The sequence below is a fragment of the Loxodonta africana genome, chromosome 25 (assembly GCF_030014295.1).
Source record: "Loxodonta africana isolate mLoxAfr1 chromosome 25, mLoxAfr1.hap2, whole genome shotgun sequence".
In the NCBI taxonomy this organism is placed as follows: Eukaryota; Metazoa; Chordata; class Mammalia; order Proboscidea; family Elephantidae; genus Loxodonta; species Loxodonta africana.
Genome location: NC_087366.1, coordinates 17,064,065 through 17,089,174, shown reverse-complemented (window position 1 = coordinate 17,089,174; position 25,110 = coordinate 17,064,065). Strand labels below are relative to the sequence as shown.

Genomic DNA, 25,110 nt, shown 5'->3' with positions numbered 1-25,110 from the left:
GTGAGAAATAAGATACATAAGAGGAAAACTGATTTAGCAGACTCTGAAAAAGCTAAAGCCTAAGCTTCAAATGGGTGGAGGGGCTACAAGCAGAACACCAAGCCCACTGGTGTTGCTGAACTCTGAGAAGACTCATGAATTGAAGATACAGATTGCCTCTGAAGAAACCAAGGAAATTAAAAAGAATCATAAGGCACAATTTGGCTCAACTCTGCAAATATATCAGAAAATCTTGGTGACTACTGCTAAACATGTAGACAACAAACAATTCCAGTGCTAGGCAATCTGTCCCCAAGCACCAAAAAAAAGGGAAAAGCTTCAAATTCTTTTTCAAGGGATTTTACCAACCAAAATTATGCTAAAAAGGAAAACTACGTATCATCTCATTCATGAATATTGCAACAGAAATCCTTTTTTAAAAATTAGCAAAGAGAATCCAGTAACATATTAAAAGAATACTTCCCGACAAGTCGAGTTTGTTTCTAGGAAGTCCAGAATGGTTCAATATTGGGAAATTTTATGACGATTAATAAAATTAATAGGTCTAAAGAGAAAAACCACATAATCACCTCTACAGATGCTGAAAAGGCATATGACAAAATTCAACATCTTGATGAAAAACAGTAAAAGTGGAATTGAAAGATGCTTCCTTAACATGATAAATGGTAAGTATCTCAGGTGAAAAGCCAGTAGCATTCCTGAATCAAAAAGCACTAGATAGAACCCAAATCAGGAACAAGGCAAGTATGTCTTCTACTACCACTATCAATTCACACTGTACTAATAGTACTTGACAAAAATGAGAAGTATACTGTGGCCTTAGACAAAAAGCTTCAAAACCACAACAATTTCTATCCTTCCTAATTTACTGTGATCAAATAATTAAAATAGCAGCTGGTTTATTTAGTTACTTTTTAAATTAAGAAACAAAATAAAACAAACCCAGGAATACTAAGACCTTTCAAGGGGAACTGACTTACTAGGTATTAAACAACATTAAAAACATTCTATAACAAAACAGCATGGTACATGTATATGAAGAGACCACTGTATGAATACTGACCACTGGAACAGAATAGAAAATCTAGAAACGAACTCAAATATAGCAATAAAACTTGAGAAAATTCTTACATAACCCAGGAGTAAGCAAGCTGTTTCTCACTACAGAAAAAACTTAGAATACATAAAAGGGAAGCCTGATAAACTTTACAATAAAACTTTTGCACGGCATTAAAAAAAAAAAAAGGTCGCTAACATAAGTGACATACTGAGAAAAAATATTTGTAATTCATATCACAAGGGCTAAACGCTAATAGCTCTGAAAAATTCATATAAAAAAATCCAGAAATTTAATAGAAAACAAAGAGTAATTATTTCTACTTCCCAAGAAAGCAAAACACGAACAGTTTTATGAGGACACAACCCATACTTTTTTGTTTGTATACCCAGGCCTGGCATATAGTAGAGGCTCAATGTTTACTGAATGAATTTTATAAATGATGGTTTTTATTATTCAGCCAGAAGCATGAAAACTATTTTTATAAAATTAACTTCATGAATTGAAACAGCCTAGATAAACAGGCAATCTGATTTGTCTTCCTAAAATTAGTGACAGTAGAAACTAAGTTATTTCTAGATGTTTCAGTAAAGGGCAGGGCTAAAAAAAAAAAAAGGGCTAAAGAGCATAAATTATACAGCATGAATAAATAACCTTAGTACACTCACACAAATGTCTTGTCTGTTGATGAAAGGAAATCCAATATAGGAAATAAGAAAGTTAGCACTGTAATCTTCAAAATCAAAGGACAATAATATGTATAATTAGGGATATGATAACAACTTATTCATTAAAGGCTTACACATATAGTAAACAAAACACACAGTCAAGAGAAACTTGAATTTACCTTCTACCATATTACCATCCTTCTGAAAAATTCTCTCTTCACACCACTGACAATGGATCAGGTACTGAATCTTCTTGGCTGTTTCATCTGCTGAGGTAGGTCCCCTCAAAACTCTCACAACGACCAACACAAAATGTTCCAAAGCCACTGCAAATAGTACTTCTATGCCTTTGTTACATCGGGCTGCAGCTCTGTAAAATTTTTTAAAAGTTATTTTGGGGGATTTTAATTTTCCTTTGTTTGGCATTATATTCACAATATTAACCTGGAATAAACTACAGGTGGGTTATGGAAAATAAAGGAAAATTCAATTCTTAGTACTAGTGCTTTTAAAAGATCATCACTATAACTTTCACACATTGAAATACAGGAAACGAAGGATGCTTGCAGGGTGTTCAGTCATTAGACACTGGCCTTACAATGTCCTCTCCATAGTGCTGGTTTTCACTGTCACTTTGTTTCTTGTCATCACCACTATCTTTTTTCCTTTTTATCTAATTGTTTTCTATAAAAACTTCTTTCAAATGAAATATATTTACTGAATACTGAATACATGTAGGATAGTAGGCTAGCTGTTGAACATTCAATAATAAATGAACAAAGTTCTTGAGACCATAATTTTACAAACTTTCTTTTTTAATTGTACTTCAGATGAAGGTTTACAGAACAAACTAGTTTCTCGTTAAACTCTAAGCACACATATTGTTTTATAACATGGGTTAACAACCCCAGGACATGTCAACGCTCTCTCTTCTTGACCTTGGTTTCCCTATTACCAACTTTCCTGGCGCCTTCTAGTCCTTGCTCCTGGGCTGGTGTCTCCCTTTAGTCTCATTCTGTTTTATAGGCCTGTCTAATCTTTGGCTGAGGGGTGAATCTCGGGAGTGACTTCATTACTAAGCTAAAATGGTGTCCGGGGGCCATACTCTTGGAGTTTCTTCAGTTTCTGTCAGGCCAGTAAGTCTGGTCTTTTTTTTTGTGAGTTAGAACTTTGTTTTACATTTTTCTCCAGCTCTGTCCGGGACCCTCTAGTGTGATCCCTGTCAGAGCAGTCAGTGGTGGGAGCCAGGCGCCATCTGGTTGTACTGGACTCAGTCTGGTGGAGGCCGTGGTAGATGTGGTCCATCAGTTCTTCGGGCTAATCTTTTCCTTGTACGTACAAACTTTTTGGATTAAGTTCCACTCAATGTACTGTTTGTGTAGTTTTCTCTTTGTAGTTGTATACTAAACAGTTCATATATATTAATTCGAATTTGTAATCATAAACATTTTAAAGTATATACAGTAGGTTCTTGGCATGTATACATTTAATTAGGAATAACCCGGAAGGTCTATGACATTTAATTATCTGTACTTAGGCTGAGGTAGGAATTTCAATCTAAACGCTGTGAAACTAATGTTAGGGTTAGTGAGGGAGCTGGCTGATTACCTGTTATATACATTCCATGTGTGTTTATTGTTCTCTATTGTTGCCTAATCAATAGTCCATAGAACTATAATGGTATTGAAAAATTGGCAATGTGTCTGGATGTTATTTCCTGCAAATAAATGCCAGTGATTTTCTAAATGCTCAGACTAGACAATAAATTCTTTAAAAAGGCAGAGTCCAGTTGTTCCTCTAATCTTTGAACATAATATTCTACAAATAATAATGAGTGGTCAAAAAAAGTCTTTCTTGAATCTTCAATTGTTTAGAAATTCTTATGAGAAACAGAGAGAACTTCTTGTTTTACAGATAATTTTGCAGAATCAAGTGTGTAAGCCATCATTTTAATCAAACTTTGTAAATAAAGATAAGGTGAAATGGACATAAAATTATTGTTTCTAAATCTAAAGACAATTTTTGCTTTTCCTTTTCTTGTTATCTCATATCTACCCTACATTGTTCGAATAAACTGTTTTGAAAGTAACTTTCCTTTTTATCTTTTCTTTCTTATTACTTATTCTTTAATAATATGGTAAGTTGTGAACTGAATATTTCAGGCATAAACTTTTAAATCAAATTCTATCAGTAACAACATATGATTACCAAAAAAACCCAGATTAGAGATATGAATAACAGAATTTATATTCTGAGTATTATTTGAAAAATGAGATAAGCACTTCTTGCAATATTAGCTCTTTTTATCATATACCAAAACATAGGAGGTACATCTTGGCAATCTGGTACCTTGCCACTGCAGCTACAACAATCCTGGCTGCTAGTTCCTTGTAATATTCAGTTCGGACAATGTTACAGCCGTAGTGACGCCGGGCAACATGTTGCGCCTTGGCATATAAAGAACTGATATCCGTAGAAGTCACTGAGACTATGCCAAGGTTTCTTATATTTCTGAAAGCAGAATCTAGATAGTTCACTGATGTTCCGAAAGGATCCAGGTGTCTGGGATTAGAAAGAATACATACATATTGAAATCATATTAATAACCAAATTTATATCACTGTAATTATTGCTAATGATAAAGTTCCACGGATACAAAATTATTTTACAAATCTATTTTAGAGAAGTAATTGTTTTTCAAGTAAGTAATAAATTGATCACATGCTATGTCAGACACGCAAAAATAAATCAGGTTTAGAGGAAAAGATTCATGTCCGAGAATTTTATTTCAAATGCTAGAGAATTTTCTCACTGCTTCCTTGAGGCCAAAACCAAAAACTGTATTAGATAAACAAACAACAACAACAACAACAAGCTCTATTAAAAACACACACACACACACACACACAACAAAAAACAAGGTTGTTTAGAAAACGACAAAGCAGATCTTTTCCACTTACATGAAGTCAAAAGACCTCAAATGCATCAGCACGTTGGCGTCCATCTTGGTCACCTTAACGTCGCCAAGGTGCTCCTCTCCTTCTTCAAGACCGTCGTCACCCTCTGCCTTTTCCTTACTATCCACCACTACTTTCAGTTTGTTTAAATGGCAGTTTTCCTGAATCAGTGTCACAGAGTTTTCATTCAGGTCGTTAATTGTAACCTTTACCGCATTGCCGAGATGCTTCGCCCACTGTAATCCCATTATCCCTTAGGAGAAATGTGGAGGAAAATGAGTTTTTAAGTTGTAATAATTAAACAGTAAAGATGTGATAATAATAAAGAATATATTGTTTCAAAATCTTAATATTTTCATAAATCTTGCTGTACTTTCTTACTATAAAGCTTCTCAGAAAAAGTGACCAAAATAAATTTTGGAATTTGAAATTAAAAATGCAACACCATTTATATTAACACCAAAGAAATGAAATGCTTAGGTATAAATCTAAAAAAAATATGTACAAGATCTACATGAGGAAAACTACAAAACTCTGATGAGAGGACTAAAAGAAGATCTAAATAGAGACATATCTCATGTTCATGGATGTTGTTGTCATTGCTGTTGAATCAGCTCCAACTCATGGCGACCTTATGTTAACAAAATGAAACAATGCCTGGTCCTGCATCATCTTCATGATTGTTGGTATGTTTGAGTCCACTGTAGCAGCTGTTGTATAGTGACTTCAAATGTAGGGGTTATCTTGCAGCACTATACTGGACAACATTCTGTTGTGACCCATAAGGTTTTCATTGGCTAATTTTCAGAAGTAGATCATCAGGCCTTTCCTCCTAGTTTATCTCAGTCTGTAAGTGCCACTGGAACCTGTCCACCATGGTATTTGAAATACCAGTGGCATAGCTTCCAGCATCATAGCAACACACAAGCCACCACAGTAATGACAAACTGACAGACAGGCGGTAGGTTCAAGGATAACCCACTGCCGTCGAGTCGATTCCGACTCATAGCGACCCTACAGAACAGAGTAGAACTGCCCCACAGAGTTTCCAAGGAGTGCCTGGTGGATTCGAACTGCTGAACTCTTGGTTAGCAGCCGTGGCACTTAACCACTACACCACCAGGGTTTCCGGTTCATGGGTAAGATTTAATATTAAAGTGTCAATTCTTTCCCACATGATCTATAAATTCAACACAATCCCAATCAAAATTCCAGCAAGGATATCCACAAACTGATTTTAAAGTTTATGTGGAAACCCAGAATACCCAACACAATACTGAATAACGGAGCTGGAAAATTATCTGACTTCAAGACTTACTATAAACCTACAACAAACAAAACAGTGTGATACTGGCAAAGACATTAACAAATAGATCTGCAGAACAGAACAGAGAAACCAGGAATAGACACACACAAATACAGTCAACTGATCTTTGTTAAGTGAGAGAAAGCCAGCCTGAAAAAGCTACACACTGTATGATTCCAACTGTATAACATTCTGGAAAAGGCAAAAACACAGAGACATTAAAAACATCAGTGGTTTCCAAGGGCTGAGGAGGAAGGGAGGAAGAATGAATAGGTGGAACTCAAAGCCTTTTTAGGGCAATTAAAGTGTCCTGTATGATACTTAATTGGTGGACAGATGACATTATGCATTTGTCAAAATCCACAGGACTGTACAATACAAAGGGTGAGCCCAAATGTAAACTATGGACTTTAGTTAGTGATAATGTATCATATTGGCTTGTCAATTGCAGCACATGCACCACACAAATGCAAGATGCTAATAAAAGGAGAAACTGTGTAGGACAGGGAGTACATGGGAATTCTCCGTACTTTCTGTAAACCTAAAACTGCTCTAAAAAGTCTATTTGAAAAAAGTGCCTAACGTATTTTTATTAATACTTAAAAAACTTTAAAAAATGATCCTCGTTCAGATAAAATATCTAGGTATGTCTTCTCTTTGTGGCATGGTAGGCTGTTGTTTTTGTTACTGGTGTGCCCTTTATTCCTATAACGGGACTTTTTTTTACACAAAATTTTAAAGAGCAATCCAATATACAATATGGGAAAGAGTGGAATTGCTCCACATAAATGGAGAATGGGAAGTTGAAACTCCTAAACGCACCAAAATGTGAAAACAACTTTCATAGATCAGCACTTTTCAAACAACATCACTGAGAATTACAAAGAACCACTTTGTAAAAGTTGGCAAATGATCAAAAACAGTTCAGAACAGGAAAATTCCTTCTCATAGGCTTTCCATGGCTACTGGATTTGAGCCATAAGAGGCATTCATTACAAAATGAGAGATGGTGACATACGCCCAGTAAATATGGATTAGAAAATGCCAATGTGTCGGAAGTATTGATCATCTTCTCTGTACATATGTTGCATAAATGGAAAACGACAGCATCTACTATGTGCTATGGATTTTACACACACTTTTTTCATATTCTCACATGTCTGTGAGATAAATTCTAACATCTTCATTTTGGGGATTAAGAAACATGCAAAATGATTGTGACGTACCTGATAGTTTACAAAGACGCATTAAAAAAAAAAAAGGCTGAAAAGATCTTTCCTAGACACTGCTTTAATGATTTCAGATAAAAAGAGCATAGAGAAAAAGGGTTGTGTGAGGGAAAACACCGGGAAATAAATTTGGGTAAGCAGGTTGGGATCAGATTATGGAGAATATTAAATTGCAGTCTGAGAAGTTTGGGCTCTATTTAGACAATAAAGGTGCACGGCTTTTTTGATTGAGAAGCAGTAGTATCAATGTAATTCTTCAGAGGAAAGGTGCGTTCTCAACAGCATACAACATAGATTGGAGAGGAGAAAAATGACTGGAGGCAAGGGTACCAATTAGAGGTTACTGCAATAGACCTGACTGACTGGATGTGGGGACAGAAGAAGGAAAAGGAAGATAAAAAATGATTCCAATTTAAAGTCTGAGTGGCCCAGATGCTTAAAAACATTGTCTTATCACTCTTACCATATTTACACTGACTGATGATAATAGTGGTATAGCAGTAGTAATAACATAATAATGATGATACCTAATACTTTTATAGCACCTGATATGTACCAGATACTATTCCGGTTCTTTTACATGTTACTATTTTACTTAATCTTCACATTATTGTGAGGTTTTGTTGTTTGCTCTGTGCCGTTGGGTTGATTTTTGGCTCACAGTGAACCCCTCTGACAGAGGAGAACTGCCACACAGGATTTTCTAGGCTGTAATCTTTATCGGAGCAGATTGCCAGGTCTTTTCTCCTGTGGAGCCACCGAGTGGGTTTGAACCACTGACCCTTCAATTAGAAGCCAAGTACTTAACTGCCACGCCACCAGGGCTCCTTTACTGTAAGGTAGGTACTAGTATTCCTCCTTTTTGTATAGATGAGGAAATCGAAGCACAGTTTCCTGTGATGAAGTTAGGACTTGCACTGAGGCGTTAGGCTCCACAGTCCACGCTATTAACCACTCCTTTTCCCTGAGAAGAGGCGCTCAGGAGGAGGAACTGAGTCCTGCTTTTTACCCTTTTGGTACAAACTTCACAAGAGTACCTCCCATAACATTTAAGAAGAAAGATGGATTGGTACAAATAGATTTTTAGAGGTTTTCTACTCTTTCCATTTTATTTTTTCCACTCTTAAATTCTTTGGGGAAAAATGTTCTCAATCTTTAAAATTTCACCTTACCCCACTGCCTAAGGGCTAGGCAATGATCATCACATCAAAAGAGAGGATTAGATACCATGTGCTTTCCAAGTGAAGTAAACCACTATTTATACACTATTCTAGCCAATAAATAAATAAAACTGAATCTGAACAAACCTGGAGATCTAACTACCAATTTATAACACACATAAGAGATAGAGGAACATGTTATATGAACTGGAGGGAAACAATGAGCAAGACAAACGATGGGTCTGGTATGTCAACAAATAACTGTCAAGAAAAAAAAGATGGATGGAAACACAGATTAAACAGAGACTTAAGGGACATATCAAACAACCGAATGAAATATATAGTTTTTACCTAGATTTTAACTCTCTTAAAAAAATTATGAGATAATTGGGAACATGTGAAATTTGGTGATATTAAAGAATTATCTTTAACAACGGTATAAGGTTTTATTTTTACAAAGTCTATCTCTTACAGATCAACTGAAATATTTACAAATTAAATGTTACCTGGGATTTGTTTAAAAAAAAACAGGGATGGAGAAATGAGGGTAAAGCCCAAACAAAATCCAGCATCAATTGATAATTTTTGAAGATAAAGTGACGGGAACCTGAAAATTCATTTATTATACTCTCTAACATTTTCACCTTAAATATTTACATTTTTTAAAATTAAAATATCCTGCTAGATGTGATATCCATGTAAACTCTCTAAGAAAACATACTGTACAAATCTGATAAATGACGTTCTAAAAAAGCTTCGTTACTTACCAGTGGCTCCAAAGGCATCTAGACATTCCAGAGGTTTTCGTTCCTCAGCCAAAGCAGCCAATGTACAGAATATTAGCTGTCTAGAAGAAAGGGTAATAATTTGAAATAATTTTACTACATCACTGCTTCACCGTTAGATGTTATTTCACTTAAAAAGTCAGAATTGGGGTTCTGAGTTACTGATATAAACTGTTTTATAAAAACATCTAATACCATATTCAGAACTTAGTAGTACAAGCACTAAGCACCTGTGAAATGATCAAGTTAATTGGGTTCTATTAACTATTATTCACAATAATGATTTTACAAATAAAACTTGCCCACAAAAACACTAGTCTACCCACTACATACATAACGTTAGGCCTATTTTACTCTCTGAGAAAGAAATTGGTTTGGTTAAAAAAAAAAAAGGAAACAACTATTGTGATGATGTTTAAAACTGATTATTTTCATTCTGTGCCTAGTTTTACATTTTAATATATTTGAACACAAAGGTTAAGAGAAGGTGCATTTGTAATTATTTGAAATACCCCCATTACCCTTTTTTCAGTTTATCTTACCGATTTAGTTTCATTTTGGGATTAAAATAAGAATCTGTTTTCTGAGGTATAGAATAGTTAGGACAAACTTGTATATCTGTGTCTGCCTCTTTCAAAATTTCATTAGGTGGTTTAGCAGCAGAAGCTAAGATGGAAAAAAAAAAAAAAGATTTCCAGGGAAATATGAAATAATTCTCAACATGGAAAACAATATACATTTGAAAAATTAACTTAGTGTTAATACAATCAGATACAAAAACAAAGACAAAAAAACTGACTTATTTGCATTGTATAGAGAAAAGGGTTCCCACAGTTAAGAATATGGCAAATGAAGTAAAGTTTATTAACTCAGTCTTGACTGCCTGGCATATCAATGAATCTATATTATGATATCTAATTAAGAACAATCAATCTAAGACAGCATAAAATTCTAAAATGCATTTATGGCTCATAAAATACTACATTGTGCTAGTATAGGTTGATTGCTAAATATATTTTATTGTGATATTTAGAAAATCAGTATCTCTTCATAGTTATATTCCATTAGTCAGCATGACTGGTTAAGAATCACTATATTTCCTAAACATACTGGACTTTAGAATACTTTCTTGTAATTATGTTTTTAAATCACAAATTACATTCAAACAGCAAGATAGTAATAGAAAAAAATGATTCTACATATATTATACATTAGAATCATTTAGTTGTAAACCCAAATGAAATAACTGATGTGTGTGTGCACGTATTTTAAATATTTAAGAAATGAGACATACACAAGGAGAAATAATTGAGATCCTTCATGTCTGGACTACTTGATAATATTACAACAAGAACATTAACAATAACTATATATATAACCACATTTCTCTTTCTATAATGCCAGTTACCTCTCTTAGTGTTGTGTTTTACATTCTTCTATATGCACCAAGGAAACCCTGGTGGCGTAGTTATTAAGAGCTACATCTGCTAACCAAAAGGTCAGCATCGAATCCACCAGGTGCTCCTTGGAAGCTCTATGGGGCAGTTCTACTCTGTCTTATAGGGTTGCTATGGGTAGGAATCAACTCAATGGCAACGGGTTTGATTTTTGGTTTACACCCACCAAAGAGGCATGTCACATATCTCATTAGGTCAGCCTTTTCCACACCCGGTTCTGTGAGAAAATTAAGCCTTACAGAAAATTATTTCAGTGACTATTTTTTCAATTCTTAAAAGAATGGTACATTTTTAGTACCATTCTAGATGCATAGGAGATAAGTTAATTCATTACACAAAATCAATGTCTTAGGGCATCAGAAGTTAATTCTTGAGAAAGGGTGCCTAAGTATTAACAAGCTATTAATGATATGAAATCACTCAGAATAACAAACTGTCTTTATTTCACTCTACCTTCTTTTTCCAGTGTTTTTCAACAGCAATTGTAACATACGATAATCAATGTAGGGGTTGTCATTAGGAATGAATATAACCTTATAATCTTTCACTAAGTTACCTATATGTCACTTGCTTTTTTTTTTTCTATTCTACTTATCAAATTTATTTTTTTTGAGAACAGTTGAATGTTAATGTTGTTGTAAGCCTCAAAAAAAACAAAACCTGTGTAACAGTCAACCAAATGATCTAGTTAAATCACTTTATTTTACCTGCCTAATGGGTAAAAATAAAAGAACCATTGTTTAAGGATTTCCATATTAACATATTAGTGAGATTGCTCAACTTACCAGCAATATACCTGGACTGGGTCTCTCCTTTATTCACATGGCGTCTAACATGTCCTAGCATATCTGTCCTTCGAGTGATTGTTGCTGAACAAATGATACAATGATAATGGGCGCCCATTTTACTGGATATCTATCAAATAGAATATTTAATTTAAATAGGTTACTAAGACATGAATGGAATTTTATTTAAGTTTGCAAATTTAAGTATGTTAGGGTTTCATGGTACAGAAGTATTAATTTTGCCATGTGACTCTGAAAGGATCTTTACTTCCTAACCTAAACTCACATACGCTTTTTAATCTTACTTTAAAATAGACTACAAGTTTTACTTCCTAGTTTTTCTCATTCATTCTAATCAGCAACCAACTGTACACTATTTTCTATAAGCTGCAATTACAAATGATGTATGTTAGCAATGGCATATTGGTAAATGTTTATCAACTGGCCCTCTTGAAAAATAACGCCCTGATTTGTAGCATTTGCAGATTTCTGGGGTATAAATACTCCCACAGTGGCTGATTTCAAGCTACAATTGTGACCGATTTCAAGTGAGCAATGTGATATCACTAAATGAGAATACAGAAAGAGATACGCAGTACCATGCCATTACAGAGCATTTCCACCAACCGAAACAGCACAGGTTAATAGTAAGATGTAGTAAAATAATTACACAGTGGTGAATTTTGAATATTTATTACCTTCATTTTTAATATAATTTGTTTATATAATTTAATTTTTAATGATGGGTAACATTAATTTTTAATGTTTAACAACCCACTCACATGATTTCTGAAAATTTGAGCCACTTTAGCATACCAGTGAATATTAGGGATGTAACAAAAACTGCATTCTGCCAAGTAAGAAATTTTCGCTTCATAATTTGAGACAAAAACACTACCCCAATGGCTGTTTCTGAGATTCCCTGAAAGAACCGTCTAACAGTTTTGATGCTTTCTACTCTTAGTGCTTCTATCTTCCACCTTGGGACCTTACAGTGAGTAAAGAATACTGCACAGGGTTCCCTCTGGTGGAGCGGTCATCACATTCGAAAGATCTGGAACACAGTATGATGGACCAGGCACCGTCCTAACTACTGCTTAGGACTACTGCTTTTTTCCTAGCACTTTCCTGTTTTTTAGTGACCCCAGAGAAAACTTAATAATGAGAACTCATTAAGCTGGTATATATTCAGGATACTCTGTTTTCCCCAAAGGTCAAACCTATCTTAAAAACGAACATATGCACTTTTAAAGAAGTTAAAATTCTGTCCTTTTTAAAATTAAAAAGAGCATGGGGAGGATTAGTGTGAACCGATGCATAAAACATGAATCTTAAGGTAAACCACAATGCCAATTTTAAAGCAAGTAAAAACTGTACTTTCTTTAAAGAGGGTTATATTTAAAAAAAAAAAAAAGCCCGATTTCTGATTACCTGTTCTCCAATAACGCTTGGTTTTACTGGCCGACAAGGTAAGTGGCAGATGCACATCCTGTAACCTAGAGTAAAGAACAGCTAGTTGTCTTATCGTTAAATGTTATTAAACTTAACCTAATTTCTAAAAACAATTATCAGCAAATTTTACTTTACAAGAATAACTGAGATTATTCTTATATTTGTAATATTAATTTATGTGAATGTGGCTGCCTTAGTTTATACTTGTTACATTTGATACAATGTAAAAACACATACATTTCACCAAAAATAAAAAATTAGAAAAACAGAGACAAATACAGGAAATCCAATTTGCTTCTGCCAGCATTCTTTGGGTCTGTTTTATCATCTACTCTCTGCCACCACACCGTTTTCTTCAGCTTCAGCTTTTTTGCGTTATGCTATAGTTACCACTATACAGCCTTTTTGTTTTTGACACGCCATTATCTTGGTTGTCTTCCTACCCACCCTTCTTAGTGTTCTTTACAGATCCTCTTCCCCCTTCTTGTTCCCTTGTTGCTGTCAGGTGCTATTGAGTCAGTTCAGACTCACAGGGACTGTCTTAGTTATCCAGTGCTGCTACAACAGAAATACCACAAATGGATGGCTTTAACAAACAGAAATTTATTCTCTCATAGTCTAGCAGGCTAGAAATCCGAATTTCAGGGTGTCAACTCCAGTGGAGGCCTTCCTCTTTCTGTCAGCTCTGGGGGAAGGGCCTTGTTATCCGTCTTCCCTTGGGTCTAGAAATTTCTCAGCATAAGGACCTCGAGTCCAGAGAACGTGCTGCATTTCCGGCCCTTTTTCTTGGTGGTAGGAGGTCCCTCTCTCTCTGCTTGCTTCTCTCTCCTTTTATCTCTTGTAAAATAAAAGGTGATGCAGGCCACACCACACCGGGAAACTCTCCTTACATGGGATCAGGCCTGTGACCTAAGTAAGGGTGTTGCACCCCACACTAATCCTCTTTAACGTAACCTAATCTTGTTTCATTAACCCCAGGCAGGTATTAGGATTTACAACACATGGGACCATTACATCAGATCACAAAATGGAGGATAGCCAAACAATACTGGGAATTATGGCCTAGCCAAGTTGACATGTATCTTTTTTTGGGAACACAATTCTATCCATGACAGTGACTCTACGTACAACAGAATGAAACACTGTCCAATTCTTCCGTGCCATCTTTACAACTGTTGCTATGTTTGAGCCCACTTGCAGGCACTGTGTCAATCTATCTCATTGAGGGTCTTCCTCTTTTGCAGTGACCCTCTACTTTACCAAGCATGATATCCTTCTCCAGAGACTGGTCCCTCCTGATAACGTGTCCAAAGTACATATGATGAAGAGCTCCCTTCTAAGGAGCATTCTGGCCATACTTCTTCCAAGACAGATCTGTTTGCTCTTCTGGCAGTCCATGGTATAGTCAACATTCTCCACCAACACTATAATTCAAAGGCATCAATTCTTCCACCTTCCTTATTTATTGTCCAGCTTGTGCATGCATATGAGGTGACTGAAAATACTATGGCTTGGGTCAGGTGCACCTTAGTCCTCAAAAGTGACAATTTTGCTTTCCAACACTTTTAAGAGGTCTTTTGCAGCAGATTTGCTCAGTGCCATATGTCGTTTGATTTATTGACTGCTGCTTCCATGGGTGTTGATTGGGGATCCAAGTAAAATGAAATCCTTGACAACTTCGAATGTATATATTCCTTAGGCCTGGTCTACTAGGTGACTTTTTTCTCACTTTCTTGGTAATTTTAACTCTTTTCATGATTCCTACCATCTTCCCTGCGGGAAGGAATCCCAAGTTATATATCTAGTTACAAACCTGCTCCTAAGTGCCAGACCCCTATTTCTAACTGCCTATTAAGGCTCTCCATCACCCACCTGTCAGTTTGTGGTAGTGTAGTGGCTGTGTGTTACTGCAAGGCTGGAAGCTATGCCACTAGTAAATACCAGCAGGGTCACTTATGATGGACAGGTTTCAGCAGAGCTTCCAGACTAAGACAGACTAGGAAGAAAGGCCTGGCAATCTACTTTAAAAAAATTAGCCAGTGAGTACATTAGGTATCACAACAGAACACTGTTTTGAATACATCATCAGGAGGGATCAATTGCTGAAGAAGGACATCATGTTTGGTGAAGTAGAGGGCCAGCAAGGGCAAAGGAGACCCTCGATGAGATGGGCTGCCGCAACACCCGCAAAGATGGACTTAAACATGCTGGTGACTGTAAGGGTAATGCACAACAGAACTGGGCAACGTTTTATTGTGATAGATTGCCATGAATCAGACTTGACTCAATGGCAAATATCTATGTATTTACCCATTGATGATCTGTGCCTAGTTATTGGGTATGCATCTCAAAATCTACTTGTCAAAGGCTAAATTTATCATCTCATTTGAACCAGGTCTCTTTTTTACTTCTTCTATTAATAATAACGCCTTATGTTGTTCTTAGGAGCTGTTGAGTCAGTTCCGACTCACAAGGGCCCTCTGTACAACAGAACGAAACACCACCCAATCTGTGCCATCCTCACAGTTGTTGCTATGTTTGAGCCCATTGTTGCAGCGACTTGTCAATCCACCTAGTCAAGGGTCTTCTTCTTTTTCATTGGCTGTCTACCTTGCCAGGAGCCCTGAGCTTCGGCTGTCAGTCAAAAGGTTAGCAATTCAAATTCACCAGCCACTCCCTGAAAACTCTACGGGGGCAGTTCTACTTTGTCCTATGGGGTAGCTATGAGTCGGAATTGACTTGATGGCAGTGGGTTTGGTTTTTTTTTCTTCTCCACCTTGCCAAGCATGATGTCCTTCTCCAGGGACTGGTCCCTCCTGATAACGTGTCCAAAGTACATGAGATGAAGTCTCACCATCCTCGCTTCCAAGGAGTACTCTGGCAGTACTTCTTCCAAGACAGATTTGTTCATTCTTCTTGCAGTTCGTGGCATATTCAATATACCATGAATATATCGTAATTCAAATGCATTAATTCTTCTTTAGTCTTCTTTACTCACTGTCTAGCTTTCGCATGCCTATGAGGCAACTGAAAATATCATGGCTTCGGTCAGGTGCACCTTGGTCCTCAAAGTGATGTCTTTGACTTTCAACACTTTAAAAAGGACTTTTGCAGCAGATCTGCCCAGTGCAACACATCATTTGATTTCTTGACTGCTGCTTCCATGGGTGTTGATTGTGGATCCAAGTAAAATGAAATCCAATAATGCCTTATACCCACTCCTAACTCAAAGACTCTAAGTTATCTCTAACTCCTTTCTTTTCATTCTTTATATCCAATTACTTTGTTTTAAACGTTGAAGTGCCCCAGGCCTCAGCCCTTCAATGAATTCTTTCTTCCATCTATATGTATACTCTTTCAGTCTCACAGCTTTAAATACCATCTATATTCCGACAAAGGAACACTGGTGGTGTGGTGGTTAAAAGCTATGGCAGCTAACCAAAAGGTCAGTAGTTCTAATCCATCAGGCACTCCTTGGAAACTCTATGGGACAGTTCTACTCTGTCCTATATGGTTCCTATGAGTCAGAATCGACTTGATGTCAATGGGTTTTTATATTCTGACAACTCCCAAATGTATCTATCCAGCCTAAACATTTCCCCAAATCTCCACATTCATATCGCCTACAGTCTACTTGACATTTCTACTTAGTAGGTGCATCCCAATCTTTATGTGTCCAAATTTGAAGTCCTAGTCTTCTTCACACCTGTTCCTCATGCAGTCTCCTCCAGCTCAGTAAAGTATAACTCCGTTTTTCTAGTTCCTCAAGTCCCAAACCCAAGCATTTACTGACTCTCAGACCCTACATCCAATCCATCAGCAGATTGCTAGTTCTATCTTTAACAGATTTACCAACTACTTTCTAGTAGCCTGCTCAGTACGATAAAAACTATCTTTTAACTTCATCGACTATCAGATCACTACCATGTGAAAGAACCCAATATCCTGGTGTACATAAGAACCCAAACCCATAAGCACAGAAATATCAGAAGAGGAGAGAATAACTTGGAGGAGGGAAACAAAAACTAATGGTTAAACAATGGCCTAAATAAAGACTACGAAAGAGAACTTTTTAATTAAAATAGTGACAGCCTCCTATTTTTTGTAAGATGTCAATATGGTTTTCTGTATATACTTATGTATATTTAAACATAAAAGACAGGATGGCATCAGAGTTAATCTCTAATTTCCTTTCCCTAAAGGTCCAGTTACAATCTTCAACCAGTACTGCTAGTACTGCATAGTTCAAACTTCTTTTCTGTCTTGTTTCACCTAGTTGGGTTGAAACCGCAGGTAACCATATTTAACAACTTCTATAATCATATATAAACATAAGCATACACATATTTAAGGTTGGTATTTGGTTTTTTTTTTTTTAATGTAAATAGGATATTATAAAATCCCTTTTCACCTTTCGCCAATCTCATGGTTGAGAAATAATGTCTTTTTTATTTTAATTTACACTGGCCTAACAATTGAAAGATCGATATCTTTAAAAATGTTTATTGGCCATTTGATTTTCTTATGAGTTGTCATTTTAATCAATTTTCAAAGCTCTTTGTCTATTACAGGAGCCCTGGTGGCACAGTAGCTAAAGTGATCAACTGCTAACCGAAAGGTCGGTGGTTTGAAACCACCAGTGGCCCCACAGTAGAAAGATGTGGCAGTCTGCTTTCATGGCGATTTATGGCCTTGGAAACCCTATGGGCTTGCTATGAGTTGGAATCGACTTGATGGCAGTGGGTTTATCTATTACAGTAACGTTTTATCTGGCAACTACATTCATTGTACATATTTGTTTCCCAATCAATTACTTTTCGAATTTGTGGTATCTTTGGCCATATAAAAGTTCTGAATTTTCAAACAGTTTAAAGATTCTAGATTTTCTTTTTATAGTTTTTGGGTTTCTTGTCTTGGTTAAAAACGTTCCCCCATCCTTGGTCAGATGTCACCTAAATTTTGTTGTAAAATTTTTTTTAACCTTTAATTTTCTAATTTATAAGCAATTTGCTTTAAATTTAGGGTGAGACACTTTTTTCTTCAAGATGGATAACAAGTTATAACAGAATCACTAATTCAACTATTCTTTCCCACTAAAATGAAATGCTGCTTTTGTCATATATTAAATCCCCATACCCACTGGCATCTATTTCTGTGTTCTTTATTTGGGTCTAGTAATTTGTGTCATTATTTACAAAAAAAAAAAAAAATTTTTTTTTTTTTTTTTGGTGATCTTTATTATACTGGATTTATAGTATGTTTCATTTTCTAGCTAGTTTTTTACTATTATGTTTCTTGGCTGTTCTAGAAGAAGAAACTGGACATAGTAGATGAGATGCAGTGTAACTGCAGTTCTGAGACTGGGTGTGGTTAGAAGTTTCATATAAACTTCAAACAATTTTTGAAAAAATGGGACTTTAATCAGAACTCCATATATATTAATGCGGGGGCAAATGACATTTTTATGAAATTTAGTTTTTATTGTCTAGGAATTTAGGAAGTGTTTTAATTTGATAAGATTTCAGGAATTCTTTGTCCTTCAACTTTGTTTTTTTCTTATATGGATCTTCTTCTTAAATGTGTTTCCCCGAACTGTGTCATTTTTGTCACTATTATAAGAGGTGTATTTTTTTCTAATTTCCATTTCTCTGGAATAAAGGCTGTGATCTCTGAATATTTATCTTATATATTGCTTTCATTCTAAATACTCTTATTAATGCTAGTAATTTTTTAAGCTATCATATGAAAAAAGAGATGTTACTTCTTTTTCAATATTCATACCAATTATTTTATTTTCTTATTTTACTAGATTCAACATACCTTCAAAATATGTACAACATGACAATAGTTCTGCAAAAGGAAAGCATAACTTACTAATCTACTGTTCAATAAGCAACTTGGACCCCCAAGGCCAAGCTGGGTACCCAGTACAAAGCAGATGGTTAATGCTGGCTGAACCAACTATATGTATTACCTATCTGTTGCCTTGAGAGCTATGTGTTCTTTTATTAAACACAATACAAAACAGGGGTTATTAAATCCCTCTTACTTTTAAACTGAAAATATTTGTCTATATTTAAAAAAAAAATTCTAAAACTGGAACCAAATGCTGAATTTGATTTGTCACTTTTTAACAATCACAAAAATACTAACCTTCGAATTCAACTGAGACTTTCCAGTGTAAGTTTTGAAGATGACGACGAAGTTTATGACTATTACAAGCTCTTAATTTTTCCTTAGGGCACAATGGACAAGCCTGTTTGTTTCCTGAAAAAGAAAAAAGAACCAATGAAGCACAGAATACACTAGCTATTAACGCCTGGATTCAGCTACAAAAGAGGTAACAGGTAACCTATTCCCCATATGGTTAGTACTTTTTTTTATCCTAAAATTCTCCTTTCTGTTGCTAGCTGATATTCTTGTCACTGGGGACAGAGTGGGTGAGGAAGTGATAAATGGCATGATATCCTTCCAACCAAACTGCCTGCCAGAAAGGGCATGACTCTGTACTTTGCACAGGGGAAGAGGCAGTAGTTATCACAATCCCAGGGAGGCAGGAGCTAGACAGACAGCATAGTATCTACTGTGGTATTCCTCCCCTATTATGGTAGCAACAAGAACAGCTGTTTAACACACAGAGTTAGAAAAAACATAAGAAAGAACTGGAAGGAGTAGATGGGAACCAATATAACTGCTGTTCTAAGATTGGGGGCTTGGTTAACTCACTGTGTCCTATTACCAAATTTGTAAGTTATCTGGGGTTTCAACCAAACAGGAGCCTTACATAATTAGAAAGGTATCTCAAATAAAAACTTTGATAAATGGTGTATAAATTCAATTTTAAAGCAATCAATACACAGAAATAATGAATAAGTCATTTAACAATTTTTAACACAAGTATCTTTCATATACAACACATGCAAATACATGTACAAATTATTATTTTTTTTTACATATCCTGCCTACTTCAAAAAGAAATTACAGTGGCTTAAGTTAAATACATGGAAATTTAGGACCCTTAAAAATAAAACAGGACCGAGGCTAAAAGTAAAAGGTGAAAAAATACTATCAGGAATGAAGACAACATGGTATGATAGAATGAGTACAGACACTGGAGTGTCTGTACTGATTTCCAAGTTCTGGCTCCACATCCTAGAACTGGCCACCGTTTAGAAAGTACATACAGAGAAGAAGCCATTAGTAAGGTGGGTGAAAAACCAGGAAAGTGTGGTGTCACAGAAGGCAAGAGAGGGAAATAAACTTCCACAAATGACAAAATAATTGCATCCAATGCTACTGAGAAGGTAAGTAATACTGAAAATGTATCGAGTATTTTACATTTAGTGTTTCACGTGTAAAACACATTTAATACTTAAAATAACCCTGAGGCAGGTGGTATCATTCCCATTTTAAGGGGGCAAAAATAAAACTGAGGAAAGAGAGGTTAAGTGACTTGCTCAAGATCATATGGGTAGTAAGTAGCAGAACTAGAATTGGAAACTAACAAGTCTTGCTCCAAGGTCCCTAATCTAAACCAGAGTGGCCTGGGGACCCTTAGGGATCCTGAGACCCTTTCAGGGTGTCTGCAAGGTCAAAATTATTTTCACGGTATTAGTAACAGATCCTTGCGCTCTCCTTCTCTCATGAGTGCACAGGAAAGTTTGCCCCTTACACTCTTATTCTCACATGAGTGTAGAGTGAAGTCTTCCAGACAATCCCTAACATGTGATCACCCCTGAATGCAAAAGCAGATAGTAGAATACAGCTATCTTCCACTAAGCCAGATATTAAGAGATTTGCAAAAATGTGCAACAATGTCACTTCTTGGTGATGTATTTTTTTTGTTTGGAAAGTTATTTTCATAAAAATATGTTTTGTTAACATGTAATGATTTTATTAGGATATTTTTAAAATTACTGTTTTAATTTCTGGTAACGATAATGATGAATGCTGACAGATATAACCCACATAAACAAAAGCTATTTGTGATCCTCAATAATTTTTAAGAGCGTAAGAAGTCCCGAGACCAAAAAGTTTGAGACTGAAGAAGTAGATTTTGAATTTGATAAGAAAAAGGTAATTAGTGATCTTGATAAAAACAGTTTCAGTAGGATGGTTAGAGAGAGAATCAAAGAAGGGAAACAGTAAGTACAGGCAATTTTTTTTAAGTGTTGTCATCAAAGTGGAGGGAAAAAAAAATCCTAAGAGGTAACAGTTGGAAAGGGACATGTGATTAAGTAAGGTTTTATTTCACCTTTTTTAGAAATAGATACTATAACATGCCTGCATGTTCACGGGAAAAATGCCAGAGAGAGGAAATAGCATATGATGCAGGAAAGAAAAGAAGTCCTTGAGTAGGTGAGAAGAAATGCGATCTAGAATGCTAGTAGAGGAATTAGTGATTGATATCAGTAGGGATACATCATGTAGTCTGGTAAGAGCTAGGTAGTAGGGTATTCTGTGATGAGAAGATGAGGGAGTTTTTGGTATAATGTTCTGTTTTGTCTATTTTTTGGAGGGAGAAAAAAGGTATAAAATATCTGTCCTAAAGAGCAGTAAAAAGACTTTACCAAGGAAATGTAATAGAATTGCCAGGCAGTGATGAATACCCATTTGAGATCTATGATGAGCATGATAGTGCATTTTTCTAGGGCAAGCATGGAGTAGGCAGAAACATGGTTTTAATTACGTTGGACATTTGCCTGACAAGTATGGTGGAGAGAGAGGCAGCAAGGGAGTCAAGGTATTGACAACGTGATTACTGTATTGGATCACAGAATCTAAGATGGATAAGAAAGAAGTACAAGAGGGAGGTTATAGATGGTTTTAAGGATCAATGGTTTTAAGGTATCATGTGTTATAGTAGTGTATACTACAGTAAAACAAGCTGGAAGGGCAGGAGGAAGTAGCCAAAGATTAAGATGCTTTAAAACAAAACCTTAAAGAAAGGATACTTCAGTTACTGTTTATAGATTCCACATAATTATTTTCATCTAAAAATAACTTTAGAAATTGGCTAGTAAAGAAATTAGATGAAAAAACTGAGTTAATATAAAAAATGGACAGGGATCAAACTATAATACAAAGAAAACATATGTGGCCAAAACAACTCATCTGTAGTCACTTACACACAGAAAGGATAACTTTATATAAATAAGATCATATGACACATTTAGTTTTTAATAAACTTTGAGCAAAAAAAAAATCATCTATTTTCATAGCATAAATTTAATTCATTTATACATTATTTACAATACTAAAATTCAATATTCTCTTAATTGTGGAATAAAAACTTAAGCTATTATAGGTGATACAAATATTAAAACTTAAAAAATAGAAATATACATAATAACACACCAGTTGTGGCAGAAAACTTATCTACCTGATTTCTATTCTCCCTTCAACTTTTCCAAAAGCAGCTAGATTTTCTTCATGGTTGGTAATGTGTCCAGCTAAAGAAAGTTTCCCAGCCTCCCCTTGCAGCCAAAGATAACCATTCGACACAGTTCTAGACAAAGATATTTAATCAGAAGTCATTGGGTAGGCTTCCCAAAAAGCTCTTTAAAGGGACCTAGCTCAGCTAGCAGGCTTTTTTCTCCTTCCTTCTCCTTAGAGGATGGAAGGTGTGACTGGAATTTTACAAGTGATCTTGAACTGTGAGGTAATCTTGAGGATGAAAACCAAACACTAAAGATGGTAGAGCAGAAAGCAGGAACTTTTGGCATTGACATCATCATGGAACTCTCACACCAGCCCTAAATTGCCTGTCTTGAGATGTCTTTTAAATGACAGAAAATTAATCTGTTATTATCTAACCCACTGTTTTTTGAGATCTCTGTTACCTGCAAACAAATTCAATTCCTAACTTATAAAACACACATCCTTTAGAGATCCATGGGATTGTGGTTTACCTTGAGGAGTTGTGAAATATGCTACTTCCATAGCACCTTTGCACAAGGGTATCAACTTCCTAAATAAAAAATTTTTATTTTCTACCATTCTAGTTCAATGAGAATGAACGAAGCCTATTCTTGGCAAACTGTTTTTATGAGATGAAAGATGACAAACCATTAGAAATAAAGAACAAACAAACATGGAAATACCTGTATCAAGATTATCTGAGTTTAAGGAACTGGCAGAGTCAAAATCCCGTTCACTCACAAATGCCAACTTCTCCAGATCAGCAAGCTGCCTTTGAATTGAGATGTGTCTCTCTGAAAGGAAAAGTAATTTTAAGAGTTACAAAGTTGTTTTAACAATTTGTATTCCACTTTCATTTTTATTTAGATCATATCATACAGAAGTTCACACTTCCATTTCTTGTACCATAGTGTACTGATACTCAGATTAGGAATAACTGCCACAACTCAGTTTGCAAAATAACAAGTGTGCTACAGAATGTAAAAAAGTTGGTACTGTATTGCATTGTGATCTGCAGGGTTTCACTGTATGGTTTTCAGAAGTAGACTGCCAGGCCTTTTTTCTAAGTCTTAGTATGGAAGCTCCACTGAATCCCATCCACCATAGATGACCCTGCTAGTATTTGAAATATCAGCAGCATAGCTTCCAGCAACACACAAGTCACCACAGTACGGCCAACTGACACGTGGGTGGTAGGAAGATAAATTATAGAGGTGAGAAATTAGTAATGAAAAGGTACACAAGAATAGATGGTAGAGAAAAAAAGCAGCAGGGCTTGAAGTTTCAGAACCAAGGGTTAAGGGCAAAATCAAAAATAATTCTAAGATTTTGAGTTTATATCATTGAAAACGATGGGATCAACGAAGGAAGTGGAAAACGCTTGGCAGAAAGGAAGAAGAAAGGAGAAAATGAATTAGTTTTTGACAGCGTGTTTTGACATGTACTGGTAGAGTGTTCACGTACTAGTGCCCCAAAAAAGACCTCTCTAAAAGTGTTAAGAAACAAAGGTGTCACTTTGACCACTAAGGTGCACCTGACTCAAATCATGGTATTTTCAATTGCCTCATATGCACACAAAAACTGTACAATGAAAAAGGAAGACCAAAGAACAACTGATGTATTTAAATTGTGGTGCTGGTGAACATCAGAAGAATAAACAAATCTGTCTTATAGGATGTACAGCCAGAAGACCCTTTAGCAGTGAGGATGGAGAAACTTGATCTCGCTTACTTTGGACACGTCATCAGGAAGCACCAATTGCTAAAGAAAGACATCATGCTTGGTAAAGGAGAGGGTCAGCGAAAAAGAGGAAGACCCTCCACAAGATGGACTGACACAGTGATTGCAACAACGAGCTCAAACATAGCAGCCATTGTGAGGATGGCACAGGACCAGGCAATAGTTGTTGTTATACACAGGGTCGCTATGAGTTGGAGCTAACTTGATGGCACCTAATGACAACAACAATGTCCAACAGGCAGCTGAAAATTTGTTTCTGGAGCTCAGGAGGATTCTGAATGGAGATATAATACATATTCACTGAAACTATGAGAATGGGTAAGAAAGCCCAAGGAAAATATGTGGAAAAGAGAAGGAAAAAGTCAAGACTCAGTCTTGTCTAAATTATGACTGACCCTTGATTGGGGAAGGGGATGCATTCCCTACTGCTGCTGAACCCACTTGTGATTAATACAGATGGAGATAATCTGAAATGAGGTATAGAGGAATGTAGTTATTATAAGAGACGTACAGGTAGAAGAACCAAGAAGGCAGACTCAAGATAATGCAGAAGCCAAAGGAGAAGAGTCTGTAAAAGAGAAAGTGTAGAAATGAAGAAAAGACCACTGGATTGATTCTTTAGTAGGTCCCTGGTAATCTTTAAGGAAGATTAGGTATATGGGAGGTGAGGTATATGGGAGTAGAAATGGGACTGGAAGGGAAAAGGAAATACAGAAAATCAGTGTAGATTATTTTTTCAAGAAATTTGGCAGTATATAAAAGGACGGGATTATAACTTGCTTTTTTCTTTCTGAGGATAGAGAGCCCTGAATACATGTGCATTGCAAAGTAAAGAATGATTTAAAAACTGAGAGGATGAAGACAAAAGACCAGGAGATGATAACTGATGGGAAATGACCCCCAAGGAGATAACAGATGATGGGATAAACCACTAGGTTATATTACTAAAAAAAAAAAAAAGACCACTAGGTTATACAATTTAGAACCTTAAACAAATTGCCATTGAGTAGATTCAACTCATAGCAACCCCATGTGAGTCAGAGTAGAACGGTGTTCCACAGTGTCTTCAATGGCTGATTTTTCAAAAGTAGATC

General features: G+C 35.9%; 1 protein-coding gene across 2 annotated transcripts in view; it reads right to left on the bottom strand.

The window, feature by feature from the left end:
• TRMT1L (tRNA methyltransferase 1 like) overlaps positions 1–25,110 on the bottom strand; it is a 57,865-nt gene that overhangs the window by 29,333 nt on the left and 3,422 nt on the right. For both annotated transcript variants that reach the window (XM_064276516.1, XM_010590943.3), the window contains exons 3-11: positions 22,960–23,070; positions 19,010–19,123; positions 12,836–12,900; positions 11,405–11,534; positions 9,705–9,828; positions 9,145–9,224; positions 4,686–4,935; positions 4,075–4,287; positions 1,905–2,095 (exon numbers count right to left, since the gene is read on the bottom strand). In XM_064276516.1, coding sequence (XP_064132586.1) covers positions 1,905–2,095; positions 4,075–4,287; positions 4,686–4,935; positions 9,145–9,224; positions 9,705–9,828; positions 11,405–11,534; positions 12,836–12,900; positions 19,010–19,123; positions 22,960–23,070 — 1,278 coding nt within the window. The remainder of the gene's footprint in view (positions 1–1,904; positions 2,096–4,074; positions 4,288–4,685; positions 4,936–9,144; positions 9,225–9,704; positions 9,829–11,404; positions 11,535–12,835; positions 12,901–19,009; positions 19,124–22,959; positions 23,071–25,110) is intronic.